Source organism: Lathyrus oleraceus, chromosome 7 (genome assembly GCF_024323335.1).
Source record: "Lathyrus oleraceus cultivar Zhongwan6 chromosome 7, CAAS_Psat_ZW6_1.0, whole genome shotgun sequence".
Taxonomy (NCBI): domain Eukaryota; kingdom Viridiplantae; phylum Streptophyta; class Magnoliopsida; order Fabales; family Fabaceae; genus Lathyrus; species Lathyrus oleraceus.
The window spans coordinates 311,759,939-311,774,630 of NC_066585.1; the positions used below are offsets into that span (position 1 = coordinate 311,759,939).

The window sequence follows — 14,692 nt, forward strand, 5'->3', positions numbered from 1 at the left end:
TCTCTAAAGCTTTTGCAACAATTCCTAAGCTCTAGGACCTTCTGAAGTTCCTAGACCAGATCGAGCTTCATCAACTTTTGATCACCATTTAGACAGGGTAGCTATGAGCATCATTTGAACTGAAACAAGTTACCACAGTGTAATCCTTCACTCTATGATGCTTTCCACTAACTTATTGGGAGTTGATTGATGGTGTTCATCATTTAATTTTATTTTTCATGGCTTACATGCTTATGAAACTTCTTTGAAGTTCTCCATGCTTAGTTTAGATAAATGAATTTGGAGCATGAGGTTGGATTAGTGACGAGGAGGCGATCACACTGATGGTGATCCCTATTAGAACAAGATTTTGATTCTACAATATATCTCTAAGTTTTGATGATAACAAAGAATGAAACAATTTGGTACCCTAATAATTTTCGTAAGTGTGCAGAATTCTAAGTTAAAATGACTCTGAGGAAGCGAATATCTGGCATCTAATTCAGTCCAAGAAAATCTGACCCAGCACAAAGAAATCAGATTTGACTCTAAACAAGAACACATCTAAGGAGAAATCACCTAAAGAATATGACGCTGAAGCTCAAGCTCTGATATTTGAAGACTCTGCAAGAAATATCTGAAGTCTCTAAGTGATATCTGAAGACTCTACAAGAAACATCCAAAGTCTGCAAGTGATATCTGAAGAATCAGCAAGAAATATCTGAAGTCTGCAAGAGATATCTAAAGAATGCAAGAGATATCTAAACTCTAACTCTGAAGACACTGATCACGCTCACTCTGATACATGCTTAACACATCACCTGATCAGAAACTTCTGATGGAAGTATTCAACTTGCAATGCATTCTCTTTAAGGAAACAATTGATTATGTTCCAAGACTGCTATAGAAAGGACAACAAATTTAATACCTTTAACTCCCATAGCTGGCACGAAATATCCATTAATTTCCCTCCAATGGTATCATCTCAAAGTGCTATATAAATGCCTCTTCACAACTTGCTGAAAAACAACAACTTGATACAATGAAACAACTTTGCTATAACAATATTCTCATCCTTCAAATATTCTCATTATCATTGTTGTAAGAAATAGTTTCCATACAATAGTTGTTGCTCAATATTGTATGGTTATTGTTTCATTGTTCTCTAAGTGTGTTTATACTGCTTATCTAGAAGCATTGAGTCAAACACTTGTAATTCTTAAAATTGGTTGTAATTCCTCAAGTGACTTGTTAGGTCTATAGACTTAAGAGGGCTAAGAGATTGCTAAACTCTTAGAAGTTTTTGTAATTTGTTGAGATTATTGGATTAAGTTCTTATTGAAGGCAAAATTACCTTGTCCGGGTGGACTGGAGTAGCTTTGAATTTCAAGCGAACTAGGATAAACTCTTTGTGCAGTTAGTATTTATTTTGTGTGTGTAGTGTTGCAAAAGTTTTTAATTCCTGTAAAAACAATTCAAACCCCCATTTCTTGTTTTTCTCTACCTTCAATTGGTATTAGAGCTTAGGCTCTGTTATTGATTTTTGAATCAAACACTTATACGTGTAGAGAGACCCAGGGTAAGAAAAACTTCATGGCTAACACAAATGAAAGAGATAGCTACAATGCAAAACCTCCAGTTTTTTATGGAGAAAAATTTGACTACTGGAAGGACAGAATTGAAAGTTTCTTCTTAGGCTACGATGCTGATCTCTGGGATATGCTTACAAATGGTTATGAACCACCCATTTTTGCAATTGGTATTTCTACTCCAAGAAGCAGAATGAGTAATGATCAGAAGCTTGATTTCAAGAATCTCCATAAAGCAAGAACCATTTTGTTAAACGCTATTTCCTACAATGAATACGAGAAGATAACCAACAGGGAAACAACCAAAGAATTTTTTTACTCTTTCAAAATGACGCACGAAGGCAACAATCAAGTTAAAGAGACTAAGGCTCTAGCCTTAATCCAGAAGTATGAAGCCTTCATAATGGAAGATGATGAAATTGTTGAAGTGATGTTCTCAAGGTTCCAAACCTTGGTTACAGGACTCAAGGTTCTGGACAATGGATATACTACAACAGATCATGTCAAGAAGATAATCAGAAGTCTTCCCAAGAAGCGGAAACCTATGGTTACTGCTCTGAAGTTATCCAAGGATCTGAACAACATAAGTCTCGAAGAACTTATCAGCTCTCTCAGAAGTCATGAAATAGAGCTTGAAGAAGATGAACCTCAGAAGAAAAGAAAATATGTGGCTCTAAGTCTAGATCAGAAAGAAGAAAGCCATAAAGGAACAAAGCCTTTCAAGCTGAAGAGGAAGAAGTCGATGACTCTAAAAATGAAGATTTTGATGATGAAGAAGAAGTATCCCTCCTTTCCAGAAGAATCAAACAACTCTAGAGAAAAAGACAAAATAACTTTAGAAGGCCTAGACAGAAGAGAGACTGTCCAGATTCAACCTTCAAAGGCAGACCCAACAAGGAAGTAATGTGTTATAAATGCAAAGAGCCTGTACACTACAGAAATGAATGTCCAAAGCTAAAGAAGGATAGCTCCAGAAAAGAAAGCTTCAAGAAGAATTATTTCAAAGAAAAGAAGAAAGGACTCATGGAAATATGGGATGATTCTGAATCTAAAGCTCCAGAATATGATCCTAAAGAAGAGCAGGCAGACATAACATTCATGGCCACTACCTCTGGAAGTTCATCTGAAATAGGGTTTGACTTTGAAGAGGTATTCTCTGACTTTCCTCGTTCTGATCTGGAAGCCTATTTATCAGAATCTCATAGCTTGTACCATAAGCCTCGATAGAAATTCAAGAACTTGAAAAAGGTTCATGAAGAGACTGTTGAAGAGTGTGACAAGCTTGAGAAAGAAGTTTATGAACTCAAAGAAAATAATTTTATTCTTGAAAGAGAAAAAGATTTTTCAACTAAGAAATGTTCAAAACTTGAGGAAATTCTCTCTAAAGCTCCACCTACTTGTCACACTATCATATTCAAATGTGAAAAAGCTTTTCATAAATTTTTGAATAACGACCTAGAAAGAAGCAAAATGGCCTATATGATCTATGATGTAAGTCAAAATAGAAAAAGAGGAATTGGTTATGACTCTGATGAAGATGATGTGAAGCCTTCTACAGAAAACAAATCAAAATTTCCTTTTTCTTATCATTATACACCTACACAGACACAAAAGTTCTGTAATGCTAGAAAACCCAAAGTTTTCAGAAACTGTGGGAGAACTAATCCTAAAGGACCCAAAAGATTTTGGATACCAAAAGATAAAATAGTGTATGTTGCAGATATCTTATGCAGCAGAGTTAAAACACCAATCATGGTACTTGGACTCTGTATGCTCAAGATACATGACGGGAATAAAGCATATGTTTCAAGACCAAGAACTTAAAGATGCTGATTTCATAGGCTTTGGAGAAAATCAGAAAGGAAGAATCAGAGGATCTGGAACATTTGGTAATAGATCTCTTCCCTATATTTTTGATGTCCTTTATGTTGAGGGGTTAATGCATAATTTATTATCCATAATTCAATTAAGTGATAACGGTTATGATATTATCTTTAATCAAAAAACGTGCAAAGTTGTTAATCAGAAAAATGGCACAATCCTTTTCACTAGAAAGAGGAAAAACAATATTTATAAAATAAAACTTTCAGATTTGAAAAACCAAAACATAAAATGCTTAATGTTTGTTAGTGAAGAGCAATGGGTGTGGCATAGACGCTTGGGTCACATTAGCTTGAGGAGGATCTCTTAGCTAAATAAACTTGAGTTAGTCAGAGGCCTACCTAAGCTGAAGTTTTATTCATATGGTCTTTGTAAAGCATGTCAGAAAGGGAAATTTTCTAAAACCACTTTCAAAACCAAAAATGTTGTTTCCACCTCTAAACCTCTGGAACTTCTACACATTGATCTTTTTGAACCTGTTGAGACATCGTCAGTCAATGGTAAGAAGTATGGACTGGTCATTGTTGATGATTATAATCGTTGGACATGGGTAAAATTCTTAAGGCACGAGAATGAGTCACATTCTGTGTTCACCAAGTTCTGTTCAAAAGTGCAAAATGAATTTGACTCTAAGATTATCAGAGTCAGAAGTGATCATGGTGGCGAATTTGAAAACAAAATTTTTGAAGAACTTTTTGACTCTAATGGAATATCCCATGATTTCTCCTGTCCTAGAACTCCATAAAAAATGGAGTTGTAGAAAGGAAGAATATGACTCTCCAAGAAATGGCCAGAACCATGATCAATGAGACTAATGTGGCTAAGCACTTCTGGGCAGAAGCTGCGAATACAACATGTTACATTCAGAATAGAATCTTTATCAGACCTATTCTGGAGAAGACTCCTTATGAACTGTGCAAGGGAAGAAAAACCAACATTTCTTATTTTCATCCTTTTGGATGCTCTTGTTTTATTTTGAACACTAAAGAAAATCTGAACAAGTTTGACTATAAGGCACAAAAGTGTATTATGTTGGGATACTCAGAATGTTCTAAAGGATATATAGTATACAATACAGAAACACAAATTGTGGAAGAATCAATTCATGTCAGATTTGATGATAAGCTTGACTCTGATAAGTCAAAGCTAGTTGAGAAATTTGTAGATATGGAGATCACACTTGCAGGTTCCTATCAAAAGAAAAATCATTCTGAAGAAGATGAAAGAGGAACTTCAGAAGCACCTGAACACACAATCAATCAGAAAAGACAAAGAAATAGAAAGAATGTTTCTGAAAAACTGATTCGGGGAAACAAGGATAAACCTGTCAGAACAAGATCAACATTCAAAGTCTCTGAAGAAACACTTTTGGGACTAGTATCACTGATAGAGCCAACGTCCCATGAAGAAGCTCTTCAAGATAAAGAATGGATTCTAGAAATGAAAGAAGAACTTGATCAGTTTTTCAAAAATGATGTTTGGGATCTTGTACCAAGACCCAAGGGAACCCATGTGATTGAAACTAAATGGGTCTATAGAAACAAGCTAAATGAAAATGGTGAAGTTGTCAGAAACAAAGAACGACAGGTGGCACAAGGTTATAGTCAACAAGAAGGGATCGACTACAATGAAACTTTTGCTCCAGTCGCGAGGTTAGAATCTATTCATCTTTTAGTATCCTTTGCTGTAAATTATTCTATTAAGTTATATTAAATGAACGTCAAAAGTGAGTTTCTGAATGGTTACATTTCTGAAGAAGTGTATGACCATCAACCTCCTGGCTTTGAAAATTCAAAACTTCCAGAACATGTTTTCAAACTTAAGAAATCTCTTTACGGTCTGAAACAATCTTCTAGAGCTTGGTATGAAAGACTTAGCTCATTTCTTCTAGAAAATGATTTTATCAGAGGCAAAATGGACTTCACTCTCTTCTATAAAAACATCGTAAACGATCTTATGATTTGTCAAATTTATGTTGATGATATAATATTTGGTTCTGCTAACCTCTCTGTTTGCCAAGAATTTTCTGAGTTAATGCAGGCAGAATTTGAGATGAGCCTAATGCAAGAACTGAAGTTCTTTCTGGGCATTCAAATCAATCAAACATCAGAAGCCACGTATGTCTATCCAAGCAAATACATAAAAGATCTTCTGAAGAAATTTTACATGTCAGAAAGCAAGCCAACCAAGACTCTCAAGCATCCTACTTGAATTCTGGAGAAGGAAGAGGTAAGTCAAAAGGTTTGTCAAAAACTCTATCTTGGTATGATAGGTTCTCTCCTTTATCTGACTGCTTCACTTCTAGATATATTATTCAGCCTATGTCTATGTGCTAGATTTCAGTCAAATCCAAGGGAATCTCACTTAACTGTTGTTAAGAGAATCCTTAGGTATCTGAAAGGAACGCCTAACCTTGGTTTGATGTATAAGAAAACATCAGAGTACGGGCTTTCTGGATAATGTGATGCAGATTACACTGGAGATAGGTTGAAACGAAAAAGCACATATGGAACTGTCAGTTTCTGGGAGGAAACCTCATTTCATGGGCAAGCAAAAGACAATCAACCATTGCACTATCAACTGCAGAAGAAAAGTACATCTTAGCTTACTGTGCAACACTTATATGCTCTGGATGAAGAATCAGCTTAAAGACTTTCAGATTTATGAGAGTAATATCCCTATCTTTTGTGATAATACCGTTGTTATATACTTAAGTAAGAATCCAATTTTACATTCTAGAGTGAAGCACATAAACAGCAATTTATCAGAGATTATGTTCAGAAAGGGATAACTATTTTAAAATTTATAGATACAAACCATCAATGGGATGATATCTTTACAAAACCCTTAGCTGAAGATAGATTTCGTTTCATGATGAAAATTTTAAATATGGCAGATTGCCCAGAATGAATCTGAACATGTGTTTCTCATCTTTGATGTTAAATTAGACTCTGACTCAAGTATATGATGTTTATCTAATTTTGAGTATGATGCTTCTACAAGTTAGAAGATATCTTTATCAGAAGCCTCCATAGTCAGAAACCTTTTGGTACTCCTGACTTCAGAAACATCAGCACGTGGTTACCACACCATCTGATCTGATTCAAATGTTTTAATCTTAAGCGTTCGTTGTGATTACCACACGTACAATAAATTGACCAAGGAGCATGGTGGAACGCGCGCGTGTGGCCATCAGATTTGTCACCTCAATTAATAAGGGGAGATCTGATGACCCTTGTTTTTTTTGTATTTTCTGATTTTTCATTTAATTGCTTTATTTTGTTTAATTCATAATAATTTTATTTTTAATCCAACAAATATGGGACTTTCACCAAAGATATTTAAATATTTTTCTATTTAATTTTCTGAATTAAAATTATTTTTTGGATTAAATTTGATATTTTTCATGAATTAAATGTTTTTGTGCATATTTTTAATTATTTAAAAATACTTCTGACTTTTCAAAAATTATGAATTTTTTTGTCCAAGGTCCTTTGACCTTGTTTGACCTAGGATAAATCTCTTGGCCATTTATTTGGTGTTTTGGAGAGATTTTAGGTTTTGACCAAATTAAATTGAATTTAAATGCATTTTTAATTTGATTTTTAATTGATTAATTGTGTAAAAATTATGTTGAGACGTTTTTATTGTCTTGTGATGTTTGACTATTTGTTTGGGCCTTGGTCAAAGTTGATTTGACTTTTGTTGGATTAAAATCATTGGATTTAGGGGATTGATGAAATGTACATTTCATCTCCCAAAATGAATGAATGATTTTAATTTGATGAAATTCCTCCCATGACTAATTTGTGTTTCTCTCATCTCCCCTCTATCTTTATCTTCATTCCCATTCTTTCCCATCCCTTTCATTGACCAATGAAATCTCAATATCCTAAGGCTAATTGGTTCATCCATGACTTTGTGTCAGATGAACCAATACAAGTATGGATGAAATAGGTACATCCATTTTGATCTTTTCTTTTAGTGCGTGGTATGTTTTAGGAGTTTGGTTCATTATACCAAATCTCTAAAATGCATTAGAACCTAAATTTTTATTGCTCGGCCTCAGATAGTTGTGACTTCTACATAAGTCCAATTACGATTGCTTAACATATAGCTAAATTTGACCCTAAAGGCATATCATTCTAGTAAGTGAGATTGTAAGTCTCCCATCTTTCATGGTATTGTATGGAAACCTGACCTTTATTCCTTTCTTTGGAAGATGTATTGGTTCAAGGATCCATGCTTGTGAATAGATGGTTGAGTACTCTCCAAAGAATGACTTAATCAATTGAAAAGCAAAACACTACTAATATTTAATTAACCTTGACTAACATTTGACTATTCTTATTAATATGGATTTATCTTTCAAGACATTTATTTTTATGCAATTTAATTTCAAGTCATTTACCATTCGTTGTCATTTACATATCATTTAACTTATTTATGTTTATGCCATTTTCACTTTGCTCATTTGAACCCTAATAAATAATAAAAACCCTAAAAAATGTTTGTATGGACTGTTGGGTTTGATCTGAACTTTTGGACTTAGGATTAGGCAACATTCCATATGCAAAAGGACTTGGTCAATGCCAACATTTCTGAGACCAAGTATTGTGATTTGAGCTTTCATCTGATGCAAGTATTGTGATCCACTTGAATTCATCTGTTACATGGTCTTGATACAACTGTTATTTTGATCTTGTATCTAATGCTTTATTCTGAGTTAATCAAGGAGTATTTCATCTGATACATGAGAAGACAAAGAAGACTGCTAGCTATGGGGTTTGCTTGCTTGGATGTGGCCATCTTTATTTGATTATTAATCTTCATAATGTCTAAAATTGATAATTGATTGCTGATTATTTCTTGATTCAAAGTCCAAAGGGAAAATGGGTTTTCTATAGGACATTCTTGTCTGTTGGATTGCATCCCATTGGTCAGATCTTTTCAACTCTTAACTTTTAAATTTATGCTTAGGATTAGTCTCTTCATCTCCTCCCACTTCTTAAATTTCAAATCTCTTCCCCTTTTCAAAAACCTTCTTTGTTTGTGATTTCAAAATTTAACCTTATTTCAAATTAGAAACCTTGGTCTTATGCCATTGAATTTTCAAACTCTTTTCTTAAATCAAACTTGTAAATAAATTTAATCATATTGACTTAAAATTTCAAAAGACAAAAAAGAACTAACACCCATTCAAACTTGTAGGGCCCTTATGCCTCTTTTAACTTAAAATTTGATTAAGAGCAATCCACTCATTTTGAAATTGTTACCACGAACTATGAGGTTTTGACCCCTCATATTTTATGTTGGTACGTAGGCACAAGTCTGAAGGTCTTGTCAAACACAAAAATATAATCGATGAATTCTTTCCTCATCCCCACATTCTATTTTTCTCAAACATCTTTTATACCAAAAACACATACACACATAAAAAAAGGACTCCCTAGGATTACCTAGGACACTTTGAGTGATAACACCTTCCCTCTGTGTAACCAACCCCCTTACCTGTAATCTCTGACATTTTATTAGTTTTGATTTGAAAACTTCTTACCTTTGGGTTTTGTTCGTACTTTTCCCTTTTCCTTTGGAAACAATAAAAGCGCGGTGGCGACTCTGGTTTTATTAACGTTAAGCTTATCCATAGTTTGATGGTCATGAATTTACCGCTACATCCTCAACGCTTGTCCCCGAACTCATTGTGGAAAATAAAACCTAGATTTGCTACATCACATCCTACAAAAAGTCACAATCACATCTTGCATTGAAGAAACAAAGGCATAATGTAGTCTCTTCAGCCAAAGAAAGTAGTATTGAAACTAAATATTTATTCCACCCCAATATATGATATTATACATTAACTTTTTATGGTACTACCTCTGATCCTATTTATAAGAGAAAATTGACTTTTCAGATTCATTGAATGATCAATGTATCTGTTCCATTATACAATCCAGATACATTGATTATTCAATCAACCTAAAAAAGTTATTTTTTTCTTATAAATAAAACCAGTGGGAGTATAAAATAATTTGACTTAATTACAACTTTGCTTTCTATATTCTACCTGATTAAATTTGTCCTTCGATATCAAATTCAAACAATTTTGACACTCTTTCATTATTTCACACCGAAAATCGATGATGTGTTAATTTTTAACTTATATTTTTTATAAATTCCACAAAATATATCTATATAATGATTTGTCACGTTTCATAAGTGACACATCATTTTCCAATGATCAATGATCACATCATCAAATTTAAGTGCAAAAATATGAGAGAAAATCAAAATTGTTTAAACATTTTAAAATTAGTTTCGTAAATCAATTAAATATAAAAAGACAAATAATTTTGAATGTAAAATAAAAATCTATTATTTAACATAAATTATTAATTATTTTTTTGACATAAATAATAATTTCGTACAAATACACACTTTTATATAACACAATAATTATATATAAAAAATTGAAAATTTAAACCCAATTTCAAAGCCAAAAACTTAGATCAACTCAATCAAAAAATTTGGCATGACCGATAATTCAAAATTTTCTTAATATTTATAGATAATCTTAAAAAAAACAAAGAAAGTAATATTTAATCACAACCAAAATAGAAAACTAATAATGATTTTACAATATAAAATATGATATTTAATAATATTTTAACAATCTATAATTAACCAATAAGACAAAATAAAATCGGAGAAAGTAATGTTGGGCCCAACCAACTAATCTTGATCTTGCCCTAAAAAAGAGGTTAGACAATTTAACTAGCATGTACGACAACCCGTTTTTCCATTTATATATATATAGTCGCTGCCAGTTGGTGTAATATGGAATCAAATTGATACTCTGCCGCCTTAAATTTTATGCCTCATGCGATTTTTTTCAATCGTACATGAAATGTGTTTGAAATAGTATTGATGCAATGATGTTTAAAACCAACGATACTTCTGATAAATTTAATTATTTATTTTGGTAAATTATTATTGATGTCGACATGTTTTTGGTGAATGTGCTTGATACTGTGAGGTCGTTTTGGGTCATACCGGTGGAAAGATAGAAAAAGGGGTTAAAGAAGGGATTACACGTGACAACTAATAAACAATTGCATGAATGTTGCTAAACAAGTGTCATTGTTGAGATGAAAAACAAAACCCTAAAGTTCCATAAAAGACAGTAAAGTAAAAACCCTTGATCTTACCAACAATGGAAAAAAAGATGCAAAGTAAAGTGAAAGAGGGGAAGGATTGCATTGATTACTGTTGTTGGTTGATTGGGTGTGTGTGTACAGTTTGGTGGCTTTTTTCTTTTTTGTATCAGTTTTTGCCAGCTACATTGATTGGATTTGAAGTGGTTGAATCACCTGGGTTGAGGTTGGATCGTGAAGGGGTTAAAGGTCTTCATCCTGTTGTTTTGGTGCCTGGGATTGTGACTGCTGGGTTGGAGCTTTGGGAAGGGAGGCCTTGTGCTGATGGACTTTTCAGAAAGCCATTGTGGGGTGCTACTTTGCCTCAAATACTCAAAAGGTTTTTTATTTTTACTCTTTTATGAATTGTAACATAGTTTTAAATTGGGATATGTAATTGTAGTCTAGTTCATTTCATTGTTATTTTCTGCAAATGTAGTATAACAATTTTAGAGGGAATTGTAGAGGTCTCTGCAATTGTGTTGCAATGTGGCTAAGATGGAGAGGAGTCAAATAATTAGAGGTAGAGGAAGACTTAGAAACAAAGCTTGAAATCATGTTAGAATAGCTATGTAACTATGAGTATTTTGCTACTAGCTCCTCTAATTATAATTTTAAACTAGGTTATCTAATGAATAAACAACAACTTTGGCATCTTTGTTCGGATATTCCGTTATGCATAAAGAACCTTAAACTTAAAGAATAACTGAGAATTTATAGGTAGGTAATAGGTACTGTTAACCAAGGTTTTCAATCAGTATTGGTGCCATTAGTGTTATAACATAGCAGAATTTGAAAAAATTGCTATTGTTCTGCAATATGCCTATTAGGATAAAGTGTTGCAAATAGAAGCTATTGCAGGGCTGAAGCATCGTAGAATTTGGCAATTGACAATACTGGCTAAACATTTAGCCAACATGACTTATTCTTAGTAAGAAAAAGCTTTTGTTGTTGTTTCTAATCTTGTGACTGTGAATTCAACCAATCCGTTTTTGAGCATTTTTTTGCGGTTGCATTTAGGCCTTTATGTTGGTTAGAGCATCTCTCTCTGCATAATGAGACTGGTCTGGACCCTCCAGGAATTCGAGTCAGGGCAGTACCGGGGCTTGTTGCTGCCGACGATTTTGCTTCTGGCTATCACGTTTGGGCAGTCTTAATTGAAAATTTGGCAAGAATTGGTTATGAAGGGAAGAACTTGCACATGGCTACATATGACTGGAGACTGTCCTTCCAAAACACTGAGGTGTGTTGATCTTTTTTAAAATGATTTTCAATTCATCGTACTTTCTGAATGCGACTTATCATTGTCATTCAAAGATAACTTGTTCTAGATAAATTATATGCTGGTGTATTTGTAATAACTTGTTCTGGTTTAAAAGATGTGATATCTGTTCTCATCTTCTCACTCGTTTTCATTATTTTTGGTAATGTTTTCCTTTATGCTTCTATACCCAAAAAACTTATAAAGCAGAAAAGCATGGTTGGCATGTTTACAAAACTAAGTTTCAATTAATATGGTTTTAATTGGACAAAACAGATTCGAGACCAAGCTCTTAGTAGATTGAAAAGTATAATTGAGCTTATGTTTGTAACAAATGGCTATAAGAAAGTGGTAGTTGTGCCTCAATCTATGGGGGCTATTTATTTCCTTCATTTCCTAAAATGGGTTGAGGCACCGCCTCCCATGGGTGGCGGTGGTGGTCCAGGTTGGTGCGAAAAGCATATCAAAGCAATCATGAATATTAACCCGGCATTTCTCGGTGTTCCGAAGGCAGTTAGCAATATATTTTCAGCTGAAGGCAGTGATGCTGCATTTTTCAGGTTAGTCCTTATAACAATTTTTGTGTGGTCTATACCATATTCATAATTAGCGTAGTAGATGATGGATTGTTTTAACAATTTTTGCAGAGCCGTGACTTCTGGCATTTTAAATTTTGATTACCTTGGTCTTCAAACGGTTGAACATGTCTTGCGGGCATGTAGAACTTGGGATTCAATCATCTCATTGATGCCAAAAGGCGGTGAAACCATCTGGGGTGACTTGGATTGGTGTCCTAAAGAATGTAATAAATCTGAAAAGAGGGAACATATGAAGAAGCACTTTGTATATAACAGTACTTATAAATGCGGTGATATGCCGAAAGGTCTTCATGTAAAAGAACATATGAAGTATGGAGGAATAAACTCTTTTGGCAAGGCCGTCTCAGAGTTACTTGCTTCACTTCTCACTACTCTCGATTCAGAATCAGAGGTACCATATTACACAATTTACTTTTTGCGTATTGAAGCAATCATGTATAGCTTTTTTTTCTGCAGGAGATTTCGTCTGAACATAGTACTTTTAACTTATCATGTGAGGATGATCGGACTGAATGTAATGAGATACACCGAGAAAGCATCCCAAAAGTTGCTAAAAGAAAGGCTAGTAAAGGAAGAACTGATCTTGATTTATACAATTTTGTGGCTCCAAAAATGATGAAGCGTGCTGAGGTTCATTTCTCTCACGGGATAGCAGAGAACTTAGATGATTCTGAATACACACATTATAAATACTGGTCTAATCCACTTGAAACCATGTAAGTATGCAGATTCAATACTACTTTTGATTACCGTATTTGATTCATTAGTTGGAAAACTAAATGTAAATTTCTGATTTAGGCTACCTGATGCTCCGAATATGGAAATATACTGTCTATATGGTGTTGAAATTCCTACTGAAAAGTCACACGTGCACAAGCCGTCCCCTCCTGACAAGTACAAGCACATTCCTTTCCCGAATAATAGTTCAGCCGATGAAGGGAATGGAAGTAAATTACAAAATGATGTTTATTTAGTGGGTGATGATGAGCGTGTGAACATTCTAAGTTCAGGGTTCATGTGTGCCAAAGGATGGCGCAGAAGAACGCGGTTCAATCCTTCTGGCATGGCTACATATATACGAGAGTATCAGCTAAGACAAAGAAGTAGTGTCCTTGAGGGTAGAGGTCTAGAGAGCAGATCACGTGTTAACAACATTATAGGAAACACCGCTTTGATTCAAGATGTTTTGCGAGTTGCTGCGGGAGCCGCCGGTGCAAATATTGGAGGTGATAGGATATTTTCGGATATCATGAGGATATCTGAGAGGATAAATCTCAGACTATGATTATGTTCAGCGGTTGGATTTTCTTGCATGGTGGTAAGTAAGAGCTGGTGAAGAAATCTGCAAGATTAATGCAGAAGTAGAATATGTGCAAAAAATATGTATATATTAGTGAATTTTGATAACTTATAATAGCCATCAAAAGGAAGTTGATAAGATTTCTGACTATAATATATAAAGTATAAATTACACTAAACAAATTTAGTAGTCATTATATCATGTAGTTACAATTGAAGCAAATCAACCTGAGATTGGACATTGTGTAAATCTCAACATAGCTATGTCATTTGAATATTATACAGGATTGTGCATGTATTATGAAGGTTACAATCTTTCTCTCACCTCCACTTCTTATAACAAAATTATCTTGCAGTTCCCTTTTTGCCCATTCTAAAATATTCTTTCCATATTTTAGGCACTGTGTTCTAATGATAAATGATAAACTCATTGGGATCATTTTCTGCCACATGGTTGTTAACAATACTCCCTTCCGAAACTCCAACATTGTCCTCGAATGTAGGAAATTGGCTTCTCATGGTACTAACATCTTCCGAGGTTGCATCATCAGCTGCCCATGGAATCCAGGTTCCCCATACCTTGAGCTGATTCGCTGCAAAGCATCGTAGATAGGTCTCCAAGAAGTGGTTAACCACTCAATTCCCAACACTAAATTCATCCCCCAATTGAAACAAGCGAGGAGCACACTTTTGTTTGAACTCTCCTATTTCCTTCTCAATTGCTCATGTGACTTGAAGAAGCTTTGCACGCGACATTCCTCCCATCTCTGCAAGGCTAAAGACCTTCTCCCTTATCTCTCCCTTTGACATTCCTCCCATCTCTGCAAGGCTAAAGACCTTCTCCCTTATCTCTCCCTTTAACCCATGTAAGAAATATCCCTGAAATTG

At 34.3% G+C, this 14,692-nt stretch overlaps 1 protein-coding gene across 1 annotated transcript; it reads left to right on the plus strand.

The window, feature by feature from the left end:
* Nucleotides 1–10,425: 10,425 nt before the first annotated feature.
* Nucleotides 10,426–14,128, plus strand: LOC127105648 (putative phospholipid:diacylglycerol acyltransferase 2). The gene is made up of 6 exons (XM_051042842.1): nucleotides 10,426–10,985; nucleotides 11,666–11,888; nucleotides 12,183–12,466; nucleotides 12,554–12,896; nucleotides 12,962–13,221; nucleotides 13,304–14,128. The coding sequence occupies exons 1-6, from the start codon at nucleotides 10,666–10,668 to the stop codon at nucleotides 13,788–13,790; spliced, it is 1,917 nt and encodes a 638-aa protein (XP_050898799.1). The 5' UTR covers nucleotides 10,426–10,665; the 3' UTR covers nucleotides 13,791–14,128.
* The last annotated feature ends 564 nt before the right edge of the window (nucleotides 14,129–14,692 follow it).

What these genes read in the sequence shown, in the direction of transcription:
- LOC127105648 (XM_051042842.1), top strand. Translation starts at nt 10,666, where the DNA reads ATGGAAAAAAAGATGCAAAGTAAAGTGAAAGAGGGGAAGGATTGCATT. An exon ending in TGTCCTTCCAAAACACTGAG is followed by an intron (nt 11,889 to 12,182) that starts GTGTGTTGATCT and finishes TGGACAAAACAG; the next exon opens with ATTCGAGACCAAGCTCTTAG. An exon ending in CTCTCGATTCAGAATCAGAG is followed by an intron (nt 12,897 to 12,961) that starts GTACCATATTAC and finishes TTTTTTCTGCAG; the next exon opens with GAGATTTCGTCTGAACATAG.